General features: G+C 41.6%; 1 protein-coding gene and 1 pseudogene across 1 annotated transcript; one reads left to right on the forward strand and one right to left on the reverse strand.

The window, feature by feature from the left end:
* Positions 1 to 1,195: 1,195 nt before the first annotated feature.
* LOC105923877 lies at positions 1,196 to 12,584 on the reverse strand. The gene is made up of 4 exons (XM_036133099.1): positions 12,499 to 12,584; positions 8,535 to 9,106; positions 8,317 to 8,446; positions 1,196 to 2,185 (listed from the first exon to the last, which is right to left on the reverse strand). The coding sequence occupies exons 1-4, from the start codon at positions 12,510 to 12,512 to the stop codon at positions 1,252 to 1,254; spliced, it is 1,650 nt and encodes a 549-aa protein (XP_035988992.1). The 5' UTR covers positions 12,513 to 12,584; the 3' UTR covers positions 1,196 to 1,251.
* A 6,187-nt stretch (positions 12,585 to 18,771) lies between these two features.
* Positions 18,772 to 20,043, forward strand: LOC118561172 (annotated as a pseudogene).
* The last annotated feature ends 2,541 nt before the right edge of the window (positions 20,044 to 22,584 follow it).

The raw sequence follows: 22,584 nt of genomic DNA on the forward strand, positions 1-22,584 counted from the left end.
CCTTCATATGCGGCCGATCAGCGTACCTCGAGTCGCTGTTGCACGTTCCATAGCAACAATGTTTAAAAACCATGGTTTTAGATTTGGAAAAAGCAGTCGTTTACCGAGTAAAACCTAGGCTAACGCACGTCTCTTTTACAGCGAAACAGCGGCGGACTATGCAAGCTTGTCCTACTGCGTACCACGTGATGTGACGTCATCGTGACGTTATGTTTCTAAAAATAGCTCGCTCGCGGTACGCTATTGCAAGTACGGTATTTCCCCCACAGACCACCAGGGCGGCCGAGAAAACCTTTGTTCGACCTGAAATGACTCATTTAATCATCCAAAACGGTATGGAACACATTAATTAACTGAAAAATTTTGCATAGTATGCCTTTAATGGTGCATAAGGCGCGGCTTGGCAGAGGCATGACTAGTGCAAAGCGGAATTTCGCTTGAGTTCAACTATCTGAACTTTTCTGGTTGTGACATAGGCTGAAGGAGTGCAGCAGAGACAAAGCTTTTAACTCAACATGGAAGATAAATTTCTTATGAGCAGATTGATTTACTGACCAAAGACCGATGGACACATGCTCTGCAGCGGGGAAAGAGTGCCTATAGTGGGTGTCCCAGAAGATGATCCGTCCCCTGACGCGGGACAGCAGGTTCTCATACTAGGACCTAGACGACGGAAACGACCGTCATCCAGACGCTGGGAGCAGGAGGCAGTACTCGCTGAACCAGGTGTGTCTCTAGAGAAGACAGGGATCATGGCACCATTGTTCAGCTTTCCACATTACATACAGCACTGTGACTCGATTGGTAAAATTAAGGTCCGCCACGGTGAGTTGAACAGACAAGAGGAACCGGCAAACATATGGATACTCCTGTTTGATGATGCAGTGAAGCAAGCTGGGCGAAATTTTGCTGCATTGTCTGTGCAAACTGTTTGCGAGAGAGGGGTAAAATGTCAAGTGACTAACAACAGGTGAACAACACAAAAAATTCACCTTGGTCACGTTCAGTGTTAACGCATTTTTGCAGGTAAACGAGAATGATAAACTATTAATTCCTTCAAACATATTAACGCTGGAAGTTACACGCCTTACCATGTTAGCAATGTATGTCAAACTGATTGGTTTTATATTCTTTTTGTAGTACATCAGTGAAATAGTCTGCAACATCAGTAAAGCACTTGCACGCTTATGGCAGATTAACTGTTTTTAATGCCTACCAGACAAGTCTTCCACTTTTATTGTCTTGAGCACTTTAGATCAATCCCTTCTTTATGCCTGGATAAAAAGGTTCTTGGAGGAAGTTTCTGTTCTCTTTGTTAGACTCTTTGCTTTGACACAAAGAGTTGCGAATCTTCTCCCATGACTCCAACTGAGAGCGTAGTAATGAAACTCTGGCTCTGAGGAACTTTGAGACTTTAGTCTCATTGCCTTTGGCCAGACTCATGCTGTCTTTGGTGATAAAGAAGATATCCATGGCAATAAAGACGGCATTAAGTGCAATGAAACCAGCTCTAGCCCCCTTGGAGAGAGCCAGAGGCCCTTTAACTGCTGCCTGACCAATATCAGGAACATCTGAGGCAATGTTAGATAAGGCTTTTCCATCTTGTAGTATGGCTTTGCCTGCTCCTGACGCCTTTAAACCAGAAGCAGCATCAGCGATGGCATCAGCACCCTTTGCAATTGTACCTACATTATTAACAGCCTTCCCAACTCCCACCACCAAATCTATCATCCCTGGCTCCAGAGTGTCTGCTGATTGTTTCATCACCTCATTGAGACATTCTTGGATCTTTTGGAATTCCTCCATGAAACTTTGAAAGGCTTCATTTGCCTTTTTCTGATGAGTATGATTAACTCCAGCCTCTGTTAAGGTGGTTACCAAACTGTTGACACCGCTTGTTACCCCCATTGACACACCGGCAATTATCAGCCCTGAAGAAACTCCTGCAGTAACTGGAATCAACGCCAAACCAACAATAGAAAGTATACCTCCAGCTACTCCCACTGAGCTGCCTGTCACACTGGAGATCTTTGCTCCTTTGTTCATGCTGTCTAAATTAACAGCACACTCCTCCAGCTCATCAAGGAACTGTAGCATTTTGGGAAGCTGATCATCAACGATTTTGATGAAATCATCTGAGGAGACTTTCTGGAACAGGAACTCCATCCGAAAGTGCTCATCCATCCTGTGGAAGAAATTTTAATTTGTTATGAAGTAAAACTAATGAGTAAGAATGTTATGCAAGATAGTTTGTAGTTAGAATGCAAGAATATTCCAACTGTTTAACATACATAAATACAGGAAAAAGTTTTTTTCCTGAAAACAGCCAAGAGGCCTAGGAGCCAAGGCACAACCATGACCAAAGACAAAAAAAAAGAAAAAGATGGTTTGTTGAAACCATCTAAGCATATCATGTTGATTCAACATTATTGTTTCATCTTCTTATAGAATGCCATAATATTGTGTAGGTACTACATAATAAACTACTGTAATGACAGAAATTAATTGACTGATTAAAGATGTCAAGGGAACAGAATATTTCAGGAGAAATAAATTTGACACAGGTTCAAATCCCAAAGATGACTTATCAGTTTCACTGATCAGACAGCTCACAGGGTCAGGGGACGCTACTAGTAATGTAGAGGTTGCAGGAATGAAACTAGCGAGGTTTCATTTATTTATTTATTTTTATTTATTTTCTTTTGGGGGGGGGGGGGTAAAGCCAGTAGGCTTGGTGTGTGGGCTGGGGGGGTTGAGTTGTTGGTCCTGGTGGGTGGTTGGCTGGCGGGCCCTGCGGCCTCTCCCTGGCCCCCGGGCTATGGTGGTGCTGCTGGTGGGGCCCCCTTCTCCAGGTGGGGCTTTCGGGGAGCGGGGGTGCCTATTGGAGTCAGTAGGGGAGCTGGCTCCCTGGGATGGCTTCCCAGTCCTTTGCTCCCCATCCCCGGACTCCTCCCTCTGCCTGCTCCATCACGCCGCCACACATGTAGGTCCTGAGGGAGGGGGCGTTACTGGAGGTTGCCACTTTCTGGTGACGCCCCTCTCCCCAATTTTATCATGCATTTTAGACACTTTCACTCCAAACATTTTCACAACGCACACTCATGTAGGCCATGGTATAAGGGGGTGGGGGGAAGAAGTCTGGGGGGGGGGCTTATTTTGGGCTCGCCTCGGATGGCTCCCTTCACCTCCTCTCGCACTTAGACATTGAGGGTTCTGGGCAGTTGCTTGGAGGGGGTGCGCTGGCACCAGCTTCCTTCCGGAGGGGGGTGGGGGTGGGAGGGGGGGTGGGGTGGGGTGGGCTGTGCCGTGCACCCTCTTCGGTGCTCCCAGTTTTAAACACACTTGAGAACAACATGCAACAACACAACATCTGAGCGGGCGTAGGGAGGATCGGGTCTTTTGCACACCCCCGTTCTCCGATGGCGGCAAGGAGTCTGGGGCCTGGAGGAGGTGCGGGCCACTGTGTCCGGGGTCTTGGTGGGGGGGTGCTGTGGGTAGTCAGCGGCTTGCCAGGTCTGGGGCTGACGCCTTCCCCTCCTCCAGGAGGGGTGGAGGGCAGGGGTGGCTAGGGTAAGGTGGGGGAGGGAAGGGGGCTTATTAGGTATTTAAGGGGTGATGGGGGTTCTGGCTGGTTGTTCTTCCTTTACTTTCCCATTGTAGTGTCCATATAATTTAAAATTCTCCCTGCAGGAATCACAATAAAGCTAATTACATGCATAAATCAAGCGGAGCACTGTGGCAAAAGCTGTTCGCTTCACAATCTGTCGAGCTCTATCTGGCATTGAGACATCAATTCCTATTGCCACATTGCTAGACAGGACACTGGGGGAAAAAAAATAAACTAGTGAGGTTTCCTCTTTGTTAAATCCCCGCCCCTTAGTTTTAATTAATTAAATAGTTTTGGGGAGGAATTGATTTAGTTATGTTGAAGTAAAGTGACCAAATCATCAGCACTGGTTCCCCCCAGGGCTGTGTTCTTTCTCCTCTGCTCTTCTCCCTGTACACCAACAGCTGCACCTCCAGTCACCAGTCTGTCAAGCTGCTGAAGTTCGTGGACGACACCATTCTCATCAGACTCATCTCTGATGGTGACGAGTCCGCCTACAGGTGGGAGGCTGACCATCAGGTGACCTGGTGCAGGGAGAACAACCTGGAGCTCAACACTGTAAAAACAGTGGAGATGGTTGTGGACTTCAGGAAGAACTCAGCCCCAGCTACCCCCATCACCCTCTGTGACTCCACCATCGACACTTGAGTCTTTCCGCTTCCTGGGAACTATCCTCTCCCAGGACCTAAAGTGGGAGCTGAACATCAACTCCCTCACCAAGAAAGCCCAGCAGAGGATGTACTTCCTGCTGAAGGCAGCTGAAGAAATTCAACCTGCCAAGGTCAATGATGGTGCAATTCTACTCCTCCACCATTGAGTCCATCCTCACCTCCTCCATCACCATCTGGTACGCTGGTGCCACCGCTATGGACCAGGGCAGACTGCAGCGTGTCATCCGGTCTGCAGAGAAGGTGATTGGCTGCAATCTTCCAAATCTCCAGGACCTGTACGCCTCCAGGACTCTGAGGCGTGCAGGAAGATTGTGGCTGATCCCTTCACCCCAGTCACAGACTATTTCAGTCACTTCCCTCTGGCAGGAGGCTGCGGTCAATCAGGACCAAAACCTCACGCCACAAGATCTATCTATCTATCTATCTATCTATCTATCTATCTATCTATCTATCTATCTATCTATTGGGTACGATTTGCTGGGGGGGGATTTACCTCTGTTTGTGATGTCCCCCCCTCTGGTCATCCCTGGGGGGGGGGATACATATCCCTCCCCCCTCTGGTCTGAATAGGTAATATTATGGATTTTTAAAAATGTATATAAATTAGGGCTGTCAGTTTTAACGCGTTATTAACGCGTTAACTTCGTTAGACATTTTTTGTTGTCGCCGTTAATCGCGCGTCAAAACACACACACCGTTCCCTAATGTTTTTCCCCGCCGCGCTCTCCGGACAGTGATTCTTTTATCCTCAGCGCTTTCCGTAGTTTCAAGAGAGCTAGAGACTGTGGCAAAACAGACCCGCGTTCACTGTTGCCAAAGACTGTTTATTTTATGCGACTTTGGGCTTCTTTTTTCTAAAAGTGCTTCTAAATTTCATGAGTCATGGGTTGCGTTTTTTTTGGGCACAAAATATCCCTCCGCCATAGGAGCCGACGGTAGTAAAGGCAGACAGAGCAACTCTGCACGTATTTTCTGCAGTTTACGGTGCAATAACCGGTGATAACTGCTGAAAGTAGATTACTTGGTGCAGATCACCATTTTAAGCAGAGATTGGTTCTGAAGATGAGCTTTTAAATGTTGATGACAGAAACCCAACCCATAAACCGCACTTTAATGCTTATTAATTTGTTTTCTCTGTATTTGACAAACTAAGGCTGAATTACGTTGCCAAACGAAGGACCTGGAGTTACTAAACAGTTCCTAAACAGTTTCTTTCAGGGTAGTAAGCTCCTGCAGTTGCAAGCAAAGTGTAAGACTGGAATGACCTGGAGATTTAAAACCTTTTTCCAGGCTTAAACTCTATGAATATGGATATAAACAGCAAGCAAAAACTTTCAAAGAAATTATTGTTGTTGGTGTGAAAGCTCAGAATTAGATGTGTGAGAGAGAGAGTGAAAAAATGAACAAAACTTATGACTTTATTGAAATGTAAATTTTGTATTAATTTATATGTATATGCCCATGCCTATCTTTGTTTAAGAGGCTAAAAAATATATATATCGGCATGAAAACAGGTATTTATTTACAAATTTATTTACAGATTGTGTAAACATCAGGGCGTCATGATTAGTCATTTAGCCATAATAGTCCAGAGTTTAACATTTGGCACAAGGATGTTTTCATTCCAATTCTGAAAACTGCTTGAAAAATAACAAAATAAAAATATTTTTTGTACAAGCATGTATTTTATTAGTGTCATTTACTGCAAAATTGCATATTAAAATGCCCAAACAGGCTATTACTTTCAGAAATAATAGAGTAAAATATGCGATTAATTTGCGATTAAAATTTGTAATTGTTTGACAGCCCTAATATAAATACATGTCTTGTGTCCTTCACATTTGTTAATTAAATTATTTGTTGTCCGTTTTTAAAGAGTATTAATCATCTCAAGTCTCCGATAGGTGCGGAGCCCATCCCCCCACGTCCTGCCCACCTCCGCTGCGTTGGCGGGCGCCTTGACCCTCTGGCGCGTTGACGGTCCTCGGGTTTGGGGCGGGTTCCCGGGTGGGCGCCAGCCCATTCCCGGCGGTGGCTTCGCGGGGCCTGGCCCCCCGGGGGGTGGCCGGGGCCCCTGCCACGGGGGCGGGGCGCCCCTGGGGCCTCTGGCCCTCAGGGCCCATGGCCGGGACCACTTCAGCGCGGCCGGCTGCCGGCGGAGCCCACGGGCTCGTCACCGCGGCTCTTGGGGGCGTCAGCATTGCGGTGGCTGGGGGATTTCCATGGGTTCGTCTCTCCTCTTCCCTTCGGGGGGGTGGGGGGGTTGCAGATCTCCTGTGAAGGCCCCTCTCGGGCGCACTGCTTTGGGGGCCCCTTTGGGAGTCCGGGGTTATGGGTCCCCTGACCCCTGCCTCTGTGCTCGGGGAAGGTGGGTCTTCGGTTCTCCACAATCACTATCAAGCCATTTCCTTCTGGATAATCTTCACCTAAACTAGTGCACTCTCACAAACTCCCACAGGTGCTGGGTCCCAGGTATTAAATGTTCACTTATATACAGAAAGGCTATAATTTATTTACTTTCTTTTACTTTCTTTTTTAGGTATCACATTACACATGTCAGCTTAAATAATAATACATATGATTTAGCAATGGTATCAAGGTGTTACTCGATTGTATCTGTTGCTTTATGTCTGTTGGTTGTGCTGTTCTTTTTGTGTCTCTTTCCAGGTGATGGAGCAGACAGAGAACGATTTATCATTCTCTTCCTTTTATCTCTTCTTTCTTTCACCTCTTCTTTCTCTTTTTTTTCTCTTCTTGTTTGTCTTTTACTCTCCTACTTTCCCATTGTAGTGTCCATATAATTTGAAATTCTCCCTGCAGGAATCACAATAAAGCTATATACACGCACAAATCAAGCGGAGCATTATGGCGAAAGCTGATTGCTCCACTTGTGAAAGTAAAATCTGTCGAGCTCTATTTGGCATTAAGATATCAATTTTTATTGCCACATTGCTAGACAGGACACTGGGGGAAAAAAATTAATAAAAAAAAAAGTATTAATACATTTTCTGCTCTAAGCGGTTAACATAAACTAATACCCACCCCCGAGTCCAGACAGTAGATGGCGCAGGTTTAAAAACAATAGTCTAACCTACTGGATCTAGCTATTTACCTGAAAGTAATGCATGAGAACGTGTGGCAGCATGAATGTCAACAAAGTATTTTGCCATATTTCGGCCAGAAAAATCAACAGAAAGAGTCAAGAGTAGATGACGGGACGAACAGCCATGGTAATGTTACAGGACGAACTTTGGTGGATGATGAAGATTTGCAGGCAGCGTCACAAGACAAGAAACAGCAGCAGCCGATTTCTCCACCCTCCCTCCCAGGACAGGTTGGAGGCTGTCTCGAGCCAGACCGCTTTCTAAGATGGAAAGCGGTCTGGCGGCAAGCATGCAGGCTATATAACCTTGTTATGTTCATTTATAAAACACTTGAAATGACCCCCCCTCCCCCACAAACCGTATTGTCTGTGCCATCAACACCAAGTCAAATTCCTTGTAAGTGCAAACCTACTTGGCAATAAACTTGATTCTGATTCTGATTAATGCAACATTTTAGGCTGCTGCAAAAGCAACAGGTTTGTGTGCAACCAATGTTGACTATTGAATTAAGTAGATCCAAAGCATTTTTTTCGGTGCAACAAGTGCATGGGGGCAAGCCCACCCCTGGTCTGGTCTCAGTCGGGGTTCCCTGACCTACTACACCATCTGATGTTTAGCTTTTGTTATGGTTTGCCTTCCTAAAGATCTACAATTTGATCCTAAAATGATCACTTCCTGGAGACCTATTGGCCACTGAAGACCCTGCAAGGGGCCACAGCTAGAAAACAAGGACCTCCTTCTCATAATGGGGCTGAAACCCAATTCCACTCCAGATGTGGCAACATCTGTAGAGGAATGTCTCTTCTTAAACCCCCATTTGGTCATAGCAGATAGCTGCTCACATTATATAAATTAACTGAAGTGGACTGAAAGTGATCTGGTCGTGTACTCTGAAAAATATGAATGTATTTTTATTAAAATATGTCAAACTTACCTGATTTTGTCAAGTTGCTTAATGTGATTTATCATCTTTTGCATGTCATTTTCACTCAGATTATCAGGATTTACAGCAATGTCTTCAGACATATCCAAGCAAATGTTAAGGTTGAAGCTGGAAAGACAAAGTTATATTTTAAGTTTCTTTTCTTAAAACCAAAAACACAGTTTATCTTCAAGGTTTAATAACATCAATATAAATGCACCTATCGCCATGAGACTCGCATATGGTGTCGATAGAATCTATGTAGCTTTTCAGTTGGTGTGTAAGCACCTCCACATTGTACAGTTTTGGCAGAAAGAAGGACTCTGCGTTTCGTTTGAACTCCAGGAGGAGAGGGCAGATCTGTCGTGCAGTTTTGATCACAGCTTGAACATCATCAAATCTGATCTTCTCAGGCAGGTGTAAAACAAGGTTCTCAGTAAACACATGCAGCGAAGTCACTGCCAGCTTCTCCACTGCATCCACGAAGGTGTTGAGTTCCTCCAGACCTTCCAGTGTGTCTTTCAACACTTCATCCAGCTCATTTTCTAGTTCTGCAAGTTTGCTCTCTGCATTCATCTGGAAGCTGCTCTTCACGTGGTTACGAAACTTTGCCCATTTTCCCTCTGACTTTGTGAAAGCGGGGTCAATTTCATCAGTCCTTTTTTTGATTTCCATCATTTTGTCATTCTCTGTCTGTCTTTTCTTCTTCCATTCAGAGAACTGGTCATAAAAAACTCTTACTGTTGTCATGTAGGTCAGCGTATCGGTGACATACTGACACAGGACCCTCTGTAGTTTCCACCTATAGAACAGAAAATTGTCACAGTATTATTGCATGCAAAAATAAATAAGCAAACAAAGGTAGGCAGTTCTGACCATCCCACACCACCATACAGAGTGTTTCCATCAGAATACTTGCATGATTAGTTTGTTTTTTATTAGGAACAGAAGGAAAATGTAATGTATTATTGCCATCTACTGGACCTTGTATAGTTCTGCCAAGTGCAAAATTGCTGTTTTGTGAGTCTAATTCAAATTTTGTTTTGAAAGGTTAGATAATGCAATATATATTAGAAATTCCATCTGAAAAACTCACATGGAAAGAAGAGACAATTAGAAGAATTTATTGATACGATATTTTAAGACTTTGGCGCTCAGACCTCGGCAGGAAACATTCACGCTGAAATATACTTCAATATGCATAAGCAGGTATATGAGAATAGGAATGATCCCCCAGGCCTGAAACTGGTGGTGGAGTGGAGATAAACGCAGTTTTGTTCAGTCCATATGATGAACTGTTTGAGCTAGATGTCCAACTTGATAAACACAGGTTTACATGAACTGTCCATGATGAGCAAGCTTGAAGCGACTGTGGAGAGGAAAAACTCCCCTTTGGGAAGAAACCTCTGGCAGAACCAGGCTCAACATGGCGGTCTTCTGCTTCATGGAATGGGTTTCTATGGTAAAGAAGCTGCAGCCAAGTCATACGTCACCAAGTGCAAAGCAAAGTGTCGGATGCAGATGGTTTAAAGCACGCCACAACTGGACTCCAGAGTCAAGGAGACGCATTCTCTGAAGTGACGAATCACACTTCTCTATCTGGAAATCTGATGGATTAGTCTGGGTTTGTGGTTCCCTGGAGAACGGTATCTGGTGTCTGACTGTTTAGTGCCAAGTGTAAAGTTTGGTGGAGAGGGGATCATGGTGTGGGGTTGTTTTTCAGGAGCTGGGCTTGGCCCCTTAGTTTCAGTGAAATAAACTCTGAATGCTTCAGCAGTCAAAGACATTTTGAACAACTCCATCCTGCCAACTTTGTGGTAACAAGTTGGAGCTGGCCCCTTCCTCTTCCACCATGTCTGCACCACAGCACAAAGCAAGGTCCATAAAGACATGGATGGCAGAGTCTGGTGTGGATGACCTTCACTGGCCTGCAGAGGCCTGATCTCAACCAGATAGAAAACCTTTGGGATGAATTAGAGCAGAGAGCCAGGCCTTCTCATCCAACATCAGTGTCTGACCTCACAAATACACTTCTGGAAGAACGGTCAAAAATTCCCATAAACACTCCTAAACCTTGTGGACAGCCTTCCCAGAAGAGTTGAAGCTGTTCTAGCTGCAAAGGGTGGACCAACATCATATTGAACCCATATGGATCAGGAAGGGGACGTCACTTCAGCTCATATGGGAGTCAGGGCAGTGGAACTAATACCTTTGGAAATATAGTGTACCTTTAGGATATAAAGTAATTGTCTCATTATTCTTTTTAGCATAATTAATAGCTTTCAGAAAGAGAAATGTAATTCATGATAGATCAAAGACAAGAAGAAAAATCTATTGAAAATAAATTACAGGACAGGGGAAGTTGTGGCCTGGTGGTTAGAGCAGGACGTTTGCATTCTGGGAAGTTGAATCCCACAGACTGCTGCTCTGACCCCCAGCCACAGAAAGCTCCCTGGGGTTCTTCTGCTGCCAGGCACACTGCTGTTAACTGAGGCATTTATGTCCTTTACATGTTAAGATGCAAATGACAACATAGACCTTGGACCTAATCCTTGTGTGTAATGTGGTCTGTTGTTTTTACAACCATCATGCCGGAACTAAAAGTAATAAAGGTATTTCATGTTTGCATAGGACAAGACGGGGTAATGCTGCTGCAGTCATGGATCAATATTGAAAAATGTTATACATACTGGTGAAGACCAAATAGATCATTATTAGCTAACTTCACTGCAGTATCATCTTCACCACAGTCACCTTTTATATTTGTAGTAGAATCACCAAAAAGAGAGACGTAATTTACATTTTCTAGGCAGCATTTTAGATTTAGATGTAAGTATTGCAGTCAGCTACTTAGACAACCCACAAAAAGGATTAAAACATTACTACCCTGAAATAACAAAGGTGTCTAGGAATATAAATGTTTTGTAAATTAATAATCTAGGAATAAAATATATAATCACACAGTGAATACTTTCCTTGCTGCCATTAACACACTGATTCCTATGATAGCATACATGACTAAAAGCCTTATAATCATCTCAAAGGTACAGTAAGCTTGCTTAAACTCCAATTAAACTGTAATCTAGAACAAACTATAAACTAGAACAAATTGTCAGGAAGATATAGGATTTATGAAGTTAACTGACATGTAATAGTTATTTTCCTTAAAGGTAAAAATGCCACTAAAGGGAAGATACTCGTATAGTACCCCTGTTTCCATCCAGGGGGTCCCTGTAGACACTGTGGAGGAGTATTAGTACCTGAGAGTGTACTTTAACAATAAGATGGACTGGACTAGAAACACCGAGGCGGTCTACAAAAAGGGTCAAAGCCGATTCTTCTTCCTGAGGAGGCTGAGGTGCTTTAACATCTGCGGGACGTTACTGAGGATGTTTTATGAGTCTGTTGTTGCCGGCACGATCTTCTTCACTGTCACATGCTGGGGCAGTGTGCTGCCGACAACATCAGACTGAACAAAGTGATCAGGAGGGTGGGGGATGTCCTGCCTGTGGTCATCAATCTTTACAACGCCTCCCTCAGTTATTCTAACACCCCCCCCCCCCTCTGTAACTGACATTTATGCATTCTTTGCACTGTTCTTGCACAAGTCACTATTCACTTTACTTGGATTTATAGTTATACATACATATATATATATATATATATATATATATATATATATATATATATATATATATATATATATATATATATATATATATATATATATATATATATATATAGATAGATAGATATAGATATATATATATATATAGATAGATATAGATATATAGATATATGTATATGTATATATATATGTACGTATATATCATATTACCTTGTGTGGAATGTTGTATATATATATATAAAAATGTGTGTATATCTGGAGCAAGTAACAAAAGTAAATTCCCTCTGGGATTATTAAAGTATGTCTGAGTCTGATTCTGATTCTGATTCTGATCATTTTTAACCTGAAGATCACTAAGATATTCCTTTAGTTACAGAAAAATGCTAAATATTGTGTATTCGTAAAGAGAACAACTGATCTGAGAAAGACTTAAAATAAAATGTATTTATGCATTCACAATAATTTAAATTAAAGGATTCCAAGTGAACAGACATTATTCCATGAACCTTCTTATGGTGTCCTGGATGGCAATACATTTAGTAAATTAAGGTATTTATTTTATTTACCTTTCTCCAGGCATTTTGTTGGTTTCTCACTGCAAACAGTCTTGTTGTGTCTTTCGCTCTTTAAAGTTAATGGTTGAGGATCTTCCTATAAGTCAACTAAGGTGTTAAGTTTCGGTTTCTGCATATTTATTTTACTGTGGCCACACCTAAAAGAAAAAAAAGAAAAAACTCAGCGCAGCATGTAGCAGACAAGGTTTAAAGTCACTCTCTCAGGTCATTTCCTGTTTTTCAGAAACCAGGTTCTGAAAGGTTACATATTGACCAGTGGATGTTCTGGACTTGAGGTTAATTACACCTGACAGCCTTAATAAGAGTAACAATCAAAAGTAATTAAAAAAAGTAGTGATATCTGTTGTACTGTGACCAAAATGTATGAAAAATAAAACGTTGCTCTAGAGAGTGTGAATTCTTATAAATTGCAGTTTCAGATTTTTACACATTGTCAGGTTTGGTGCAGGACTGAGGTGCAGACAACAGCTCTGGAGTTGCAGGTTGAGCTTAATGGTGGTTTATTAAAGAAACAGGATCATAGCCTGACAGGAACAAGGAGCAGCAACAGGGAAGTGTCCATAACACGGTAGAATCCAGAATGAAGACTGAGGACCAAACATGTCTGACAGAGTGGATTAAACTTAAAGGGGAAGAAATGGAAGAAAACAATAGATGGATAATTAGATACAGCTGAACTGAGGAATACAATCCGGCTGAAGGAAAGGAAAGGCAGGGAATTAACTGTAAGGGTAAGAATCTAAATAAACTAAGAACAGATATAACAGCACTAAATAAATAAAGGACCCTAAGTTAACTAAATCTAACAGTGCGGTAGTAGAATAAATACAGCACAGAAACTGAACTAAAGAAAGGCAAGAAGCAGCATTTAGTTTTTGTGCCACTGATCTGAAATAAACTGTCAGAAAACTGTAAAAGTGCTGAAAACCTGAGTTCATATAAAGGTTAAAAACCTATTTATTTAGAGCTGCCTTTAAATGTTAATGTTGAAGTTTATGGTCCAACTTGTCTTGACCTGCTGCTACTATTCCAATGCAATGTGCTTTCCTCTATAATGTCTTTTTTTCCTCCGTTTTTTGTCATGTACAGCTTTTTGTATCGTCTTGATAAGATAAGATAAGATAAGATAAGATAAGATAAGATAAGATAAGATAATTAAAGAAATTCCTTTTTGTCCCACCATGGGGAAATTTGGGCATGACAGTGGCAAAAATACAGAGTTAGAAACTAAATAAGCCATGAAAAAACAAGCTAATCGGATCTAAAGTTAATTATAAAGCGGCAGAGAATGAACTTATCAGAAAGGCTAAAATAAAAATAAAAATAAGCAATGAAAAAACAAACTAAAAGGATCTAAAGTTTGTTATAAATCAGCAGAGTATGAACTTATCACAAAGGTTAAAATAAAAGTAAAAATAAAGCCAGAGCTTTGCAAAATTAATAATAATATGGAATATTCAGGTAAAAATGCAATTTTCTGTTAAACAAATTAAATACAGCTGCTGATCTACACAGCAATGTGAGAAAAACTATGCAAAATGCATACTGTATTTTTTGGACTATAAGTCGCACTTTTCTTCATAGTTTGGCCGATTCTGCGACTTACATTCAGGTACGACTTAATTATTAAATTAAAGCGGTAATTCACAGTGACCAACAGGAACCAAGGAGTAAACATTACCGTCTATAGCCACAAGAGGGCGCGCTAGGCTTGTGAAAACTATATCCTGCTCCTGCACCGCTTAATAAATTAATTGAAACATTAACTTACAGACAATAAAGACTGAAAACATGTTTGTATGTTGTTTCACTGTTTCAGTATCATTCACGAAGGGGAGTGATGCCCGTGAGCTTTATGTTGCTCTCAAACATCCGTGTTGTAATGTTAGCTTAGCACGTAGCACCGTTACGCTCACGGTCTAATTTAGGCGTAACCTGGGAACTCTCCTGTGGAACCAACTCCCAGTTTTGGTCCGTGAGGCAGACACCCCGTCTACTTTTAAGACTAATCTTAAAACTTTCCTTTTTGACAAAGCTTCTAGTCAGAGTGGCTCATGTTACCCTGAGCTACCTCTATAGTTATGCTGCTATAGGCTTATAGGCTGCTGCAACAATGTTTTCACAGGTCTGCCTAAAAAGTGGATCAGAACGCTGCTGCCCGCGTCCTCACTAAGACTAAGAACGTAGAGAACATGGACCCGGTTCTGAAGTCCTCACTAAGACTAAGAACGTAGAGAACATGGACCCGGTTCTGAAGACCTCACTAAGACTAAGAACGTAGAGAACATGGACCCGGTTCTGAAGACCTCACTAAGACTAAGAACGTAGAGAACATGGACCCGGTTCTGAAGTCCTTCCACTAAGACTAAGAACGTAGAGAACATGGACCCGGTTCTGAAGTCCTCACTAAGACTAAGAACGTAGAGAACATGGACCCGGTTCTGAATTCCTTCCACTGAGACTAAGAACGTAGAGAACATGGACCCGGTTCTGAAGTCCTCACTAAGACTAAGAAAGTAGAGAACATGGACCCGGTTCTGAAGTCCTCACTAAGACTAAGAACGTAGAGAACATGGACTTGGTTCTGAAGTCCTCACTAAGACTAAGAACGTAGAGAACATGGACCCGGTTCTGAAGACCTCACTAAGACTAAGAACGTAGAGAACATGGACCCGGTTCTGAAGACCTCACTAAGACTAAGAACGTAGAGAACATGGACCCGGTTCTGAAGTCCTTCCACTAAGACTAAGAACGTAGAGAACATGGACCCGGTTCTGAAGTCCTCACTAAGACTAAGAACGTAGAGAACATGGACCCGGTTCTGAAGTCCTTCCACTGAGACTAAGAACGTAGAGAACATGGACCCGGTTCTGAAGTCCTCACTAAGACTAAGAACGTAGAGAACATGGACCCGGTTCTGAAGTCCTCACTAAGACTAAGAACGTAGAGAACATGGACCCGGTTCTGAAGTCCTCACTAAGACTAAGAACGTAGAGAACATGGACCCGGTTCTGAAGTCCTTCCATGGCTCCCTGGATCTCAGAGAATAGACTTTAAAATCCTTCTGTTAGTCTATAAATCCCTGAATTAGCACCTAAATCCATCACAGACTTGTTATCAGGGCATCAACCCTCCAGACCACTCAGGTCTTCTGGCTCCAGCCTGCTCTGCAGAACCAGAACCAGAACCAGACATGGAGAAGCAGCATTTAGTTCCTATGCTCCACTGATCTGGAACAAACTTCCAGAAAACTGTAAAAGTGCGGAAGGCCTGAGTTCCTTTAAATCAAGATTAAAAACACATTCGTTTAGGATTGCCTTTGACTGTTCTAGTTAAACTGTTTTACTGAAACATCATTAGTTGTAATATTCTGGTTTCCATCTTGGTTTATGTTTATTATTTGATCAGTTAGTTCACTCCCCTGCCTCAGGTTTTATTTCTGTTCTAGGTCTCGTTGTGGATTTTTCATAGCTTCTGCACAGTTATAGTTTATTTAGTCATGGTTCCTGTACTTACATTAGTTTCTGATTTTTATTAGGTGCTTTTGTTTTTGCTCTGTCTTAGTTTTTGTTTTCTTTCTAGGGTGTAGTGTGTATGATTACTTTAGTTAAGTATTTTGTCTAGTTCAGTTCTGTCCTGTTTCCTGCCACTTGTCCTGTTAATCTTTCAGCCACTTCTTCCCCTTTTGATTACTTCCACCCGTTCTGCTTAATTAGCTCTCCCTCTCTTCTTTGTTCTCCTGCCTATTTATACCTGCTTCAGTTCTCTGCTCCATGCCAGAACATCTCTTGTCCCCATGTTTCATGTCCTAGTCCTCCTTACTCATCCGGTAAGAGCTCCCCAGCATTTTGTATTTCTATCTGTCTGCTTGTTTACATTATCTGACCTCTTTGCCTGTTTTTGAGTCCGCCCAGTTCCTGTCAGTTTTTTGCTCAGATGCCTGCTCTGTACCCTGCTTGGATTATTTTTGCCTACTGGCCTGATTCACCCTGTTCTTCAATTCAATAAATCCTGTTGAGCATCACTTCAAGTGTTTTGGCTGAATATCGGGTTCATCTCCTCCTCCAATCATTACATTAGTTCAACTTTTTTTTTAATGTTCTATTTTGTTTCTAAAGTTTATTCCTACTAGCTTTTATTCTGTTTTATTTTCCTATATTTTAATCATGTAAAGCACTTTGCATTGTTTCTGTACTGAAATTTGCTATACAAATAAATTTGCCTTGCCTTGTCTTGCCTTGCTTAGGCTGCTGGAGGACATCAGGGTCTATTTCTCTAACTCTGCTGAGTTCTCCTACTGCTCTCCAATCTGCATTGTGTTTTTGTCATTTCAACTTTTAACTTTTTGTTCTGTCCTTTTTTGTCTTCATAGAAGGTACACCTGGTCTGGCGTTCTGTTAGCTGTGACATCATCAGGGGAGGCAGATCATCCTCTATTACCATCTAACATAGAAAGTACTCCTGGGTCAATGTGAGCTTCTGTGCTTTCTGTGTCTCTGCTCTGTCTTCTCTAGCATAGAAAGTACTCCTGGGTCAATGTGAGCTTCTGAGCTTTCTGTGTCTCTGCTCTGTCTTCTCTAACCCCCAGTGGGTGGAGGCAGATGAGCGTTCACACTGAGCCTGGTTCTGGTTCTGCTGGAGGTTCTCCTCCCTGTTAAAGGGGAGTTTTCCTCTCCACTGTCGCTTCATGCATGCTCAGTATGAGGGATTGCTGCAAAGCCATCAACAATGCAGACGACTGTCCACTGTGGCTCTACACTCTTTCAGGAGGAGTGAATGCTGCTTGGAGAGACTTGATGCAACCTGCTGGGTTTCCTTAGAGAGGAAACTTTCTGACCAATAGACCAGTTCATTGTTATTGTTTTGATTCGGGTTTTTCACGCATTTGCGCTTGACTGGTAGGCAAAAAGCGAACACACTGGCAGACGCAAACCAAGAAACTGAAGAGTTCTCTTGTTCTAAAGAACAAAAATATGTCAGGCCAGTTTACACGAGACACCATGAAAGCCATGAAACCACTGGACAGCTACAATTATTTCATATCGGGACATGTTCAGACATGTTTGTGTAACAGCAGAAAGCAGAGTCGGACACAGACAGTGCCTCAGCAGAGAGGAAGACCCGCCACCGGTAAGTTAAAAAAACATTGTTCACTAAGGATTATTTTGGTGTTTTTGTCTTATTAACCCTTTTCACAGACTCATACCAGAGGGTTTGCATACATTGTACATGTATGTATATTATTACGAAACAAACATTTACGTCTTGACTTAAGTATATATCCTAATTTTTTATTTATATACTTATTTGAGCAGAACAATGACCAGTGCAAAATTAAGTTGTATTTACCCGAGATGAAGTGTAGACTGCAAATTCTGTCGTACTATGATGGCTCCCCCAGTCCATTGGGATTGTCTGCCTGCATCCTTTTCATTGAAATTATCCATTTCTTTCTTCTTTCTTCGTCCATCGTTATACGAAACAAATGTACATCCGATGATTTGGAATGCCTCTGTGTGCAACTGGGAGCACAACAAGTCGTAGGCATTGTTTACAGTCTAAAAACAAACTAACAGTACGCTCTAATTCACCCGTTTTGTCATGCTGGTAGGCGAAAACAGTACTGTTTTTGCCTACCAGCGTGACCCAGATGTAGCGCGGATGTAGCTCGTGACATCACGTGTGAACTGGTCTATCTGTATAATTTGATTGAATTTAACTTTGGAAAGTGCCTTGAGATGATATGTATGATTAATTGGCGCTATATAAATAAAATTTAATGTAATTAAATGGTTACCGCTGAATCAACACTACTCATCTAAAAAAAGAGCTGCATCTTTAATAGATTACTTTGCAATGTTTTGACAGCTGAAGACGCACAGGAGATGCATCGGAATAGGTAAAGCAAGGTGCCAGTTTTATATTGATTAGTCCGGTTTTCTCCCTCCTTATTTAGTAGGAAAGTGGTTTCATTCCTTAAGATTTCTTTTCATGGATAGAGACATTTTTTTAAACTATAGAGGGCCTTGTGTCAGTATGTCACAGATATACTAACTTATATCATAGCTGTGGGGGATTTCTGCCTGAAGTAATCTGGGTGGAAGAAGTGCAGAGGGCTAGAGGTAGACAGAATGAGGAATATCCAAGAAAAGGCAGACATAGTTGACCCCACTTTCAGCGAGTCAGAGGGCAAATTGAAGAGCTTTGTGAAAAGCAGCTTCCAGGTAATTACAGATCAAATGTGTATGACTGATCTGACCTCTCCTACTCGAGTTCGAAAGAGACGAAAAGGCCTTCTTTGTTCCCAGAAAACAAAATGTGGGGTGCTGCTGTACCAGTTGGAAAAACACGTTAAAATCACAGAGAAAATCTTTGTAAACTTTGTAGCCAGATAAATTAATCTTTAATAACAAACAAAGTTGTGGCTTTGGATCAAACATCCATTTATGAAATTAAGCTTTTTTTTTTTTTAAAGAAACATGATGGTTGATGATGACATGCAAAACAGGGCTAAACTGGATAAAGTCAGGTAAGGCTCAACCTTCAGTAATAACAGTATTATTATTTAATTTAAATATTTTCTATTCCTCTCAATGCACAGACAAATGAGGAAATGTTTCTTTACCAGGCTGGACAAAGACTTTCAGATGGCATTCTTGTTCCAGAGGGTCAACTAATCAGCTTTTGTAAATAAGTACAACGATCAATGGCCCCAGATGGTGGAGTTTCTTGATCAGATTGAGCGATGTGCCGTTCAGTTAGACAAAATGAACAAGAGGGCAAAGATTTCCAGTGTGGCTGGGAGCTCCATGGGAGCTCCATGAAGGTGTACTCTCCATCGTCGGCTTGGCTTTAATGCCGGTTACAGCTGGGGTGTCCACAGGGCTCACAGTTGCTGGTGCAACCCTGGGAGGAAGCAGTGGACTTAACAGCTTGACAACCATCATAGCAGAAGCTGCTGTTAATAGGGAACAAACAAAAAAAAGCAAATACAACCTTTAAAAGATTCATGGATGGTGTTCATTGTCCAGGATTGTCTGGAAGAGGCGACCAAACAACCATCTGTTGCCACACAAATTAATAATGAAACTGTTACCGTGTAGCCAAGACCACAGCAAGTTGTAGTAAGGAAAGGAAAAGTATTGAGTAATGTATCCAGTGTGGCCTCAGATGTTCCTAGTATTAGTCCAACAGCATTTAAAGGAACTCTTGCTCTCTCCAAGGGTGCAAGAACTGGGTTCATGGCAGCCAATGCTCTCTTTCTTGGCATGGATATCTTCTTTATTGCTAATGACAGCATGGCCCCTGGCTAAAGGGAATGAGGCCGTGGTTTCAAAGTTCCTCAGAGCCAGAGCTGCATTTTGGCGATCAGAGATAGAGGCGACGGAGAAGCTCTGCAACTCTCAACGCAAAAGCAAACTGACCGCAAAGGAAAACAAAGAAATGCTCGAAAAACCATTTTATCCTGTCGGGGTGAAAATATGTATACTTTCAGAGTGGTGTGAATACTTATATGGGGTGGAAATACTTTTTTAGAGACCAAAACAGAAACCAGATGGGTTATGTGCAACAGTGTTTTGAAGCAATAGATGGAGAGCTGATAGACCCGGCAGCAGGAAGGCTAAGCATTAAGAGGTTAACAGGAGGCAGAGACTAAATGAGCTGTAGTCTAAGCTGAGCTCCACCAGAGGGGGTTCTACGTCTAAACCAGATTATCCACCTTCTTTACAATATTTTGATCTTGATTCATTTCATCCATCATGTATGCACTGAATGATTGTCGCTCTTTCTTTGGGATATTGTGTATATTAGTGTATGCAGTGATTTTAACAAAGAAATAATCCTTGTTCAAGTAAATTTATGTCTTCAACAGAGTTTGGCGATCCGCTCTGATATTAACGAACACGCAGAGTTTATTTAAATCAACAAGCCGTTGAAGATCCAGATTGAGAGTGAAGGAGAGAATCTGTTGAATAAGACAATTCTTTACAAAATTGTGTAAAGAGATTTGTGTTTCAAATGTTTTCAAAGTGCTATATAAACAAAGCTTGATTTATTGCTTTGAGGTTTTTTTTCTTTCAACAAACCAACTAAGGTGATTTTGTTCATTGTGTACTAGGTACACAAATCTTTTGCGTACCTAAGAATTCAGACAAACAGTATTTTATTGTAATGTTCTCTGGATGTTCATTTTATTTCAGTCCCTAAATGCACCACCGCGTGTGGGAGGAGGGAGCAGCTGAGAGACGCTTGCCGAAATCGGAGTCCCTCAGCCGGATCAACCGTGAGCTAGATCCTGAAATCACTGCTGGCCGGCTGCCGGCTGGAGATCAGACGGAGGAAGCCTGGTGGAGTTAAACATGGGAGGTCAGAGAGCAAGAAGCGCTGCGGAGCGGATCTGGAGCGACTTGTACCTACAGCACAAGAAACGTGGGTTAGCGAAGGGAGCAGAGAGGCAGCTTTTGACGTCGGCTGCGAGGCCGAACGGTGGAGGCAGTTGCACTAATAAACAGTTGCACTAATAAACCAATTAAAATTAATAACAAAACAAAGTGTCATACCAAGCAGACAACAAGCTAAGCATATCAAGATATATGTTGTACTTACCGCTCCACTGACGTTGTCAGAATCCATGCTGAGGTCTGAAATGCTCCTTGTGCTCATAGTACTCGCTTTCTGAACAGGTTGAATGTGATTGGCTTATGAGTAAGTCACCCCATGTGGAGTACTTTCCTGTGATTGGCTTATACAAGGGAGACTTCTGACTGGTTGCAAACCATTCCCTGTTTAAAAAAATGCATTTGTGGATCGAGGCAAGGCATGGCAGTATCAAAAATCCACACACAAATGCAGTGAAGTTTAAAGACCACTGGTACTTTGTAATTTCATTTATAATTGTTTATGGACCAGAAATACTTTGGTGAATCTTGTGCTGTGCATTTGTGGATTTTTTTTTGTCCTTGCGTGAAACGTGCTGTAAGTGTTTGGATCTTGTACTGTGCATGTATGAATCACATATGTGTATTTGTGAATATTGAGACCCTTCTGGCTCCATATTCACCCCTTTTTTTCCTCTTCTACCTTCTTGTTTCAGTGTCCATTTAACACAAAATATTCCCAGCATAAATTCTGATAACACTCTTGCATATATAAATCAAGCAAAGCACTATGGCGGAAACAGTAAGGCTCCACTTGTGAAAGTATTATCTGTTTGGCTGTTTTTGGCATTAAGACAGCAATTCCTATTGCCACATTGCCAGATAGAACAAAAGGAAGAAAAAAAAGACATGAAAGTGAAATTTTCTAATGGCAGCTAGATCCAAGCATGATAAAGGTCCACAAGTGCATTCCAGAGTAAGTAAAAAAGACGATTATTAATATTATTATTATTTTTAAAACATGCTCATGTTTTAAAAATAATAATTTCTGAAGACAAAAGACAAGAATTCAAAATATTTCTTAAATTGGCAGATTTTTTGGTGAAGTGGAAAATCTGGCCTGTATTTCTTCTTGCATGAAAATGGTGAGTTGCGATTTGTTGGTGTTTTGAGCATGTTTGGAGATTATTTATTTAATTATTTAGGTTTAATCTGTCCATTAAACAAATGCCGTCTATTCTGTCTGGTTGCAGCATCTTGCAAAAAAACAAACAAACAAAAAGAACCTATGAACATGGTTTATTTCTACCCCATATGTGAAAACGAAAAGATAACACAACATTTGAAAGAAATAGCAGTAAATAAACATGAAACTTTGGAAATCAGAGTGCAATTGTTTCATAATCAAAAAATGCTTTTTTATTAGTATAACATTTTAAAAAGGACACCGATTTCCCGATTTGGTTTAAAAGTTGTATAACAGACTTGAACAAAAATAACACGACTAAATAAAGATTTTGCTAAAGCACAGCCTTGCCAAGTTTTTTTCTCCATTTGTATTAGAGCTAAAGCTATGAGAAATATAACAAAAACAACACAAAAATTGTAAAGGGGTACTGGTAGCAAGAGCAATATTAAGAAAAAACATTGAAATGAAAGCTAGTTAAATTCTTTTAGGATACAGATCTGGAAATACATG

The sequence above is a fragment of the Fundulus heteroclitus genome, unplaced genomic scaffold, assembly GCF_011125445.2.
Source record: "Fundulus heteroclitus isolate FHET01 unplaced genomic scaffold, MU-UCD_Fhet_4.1 scaffold_577, whole genome shotgun sequence".
Taxonomy (NCBI): Eukaryota; Metazoa; Chordata; class Actinopteri; order Cyprinodontiformes; family Fundulidae; genus Fundulus; species Fundulus heteroclitus.

Excerpts from the sequence above, each read along its gene's own strand:
- LOC105923877 (XM_036133099.1), bottom strand. Across the intron at positions 8,447-8,534 it reads CGACACCATATGCGAGTCTC|TTTGTCTTTCCAGCTTCAAC; the intron begins ATGGCGATAGGT and ends TTAAAATATAAC. Across the intron at positions 2,186-8,316 it reads AAGCAACTTGACAAAATCAG|GATGGATGAGCACTTTCGGA; the intron begins GTAAGTTTGACA and ends TTTCTTCCACAG.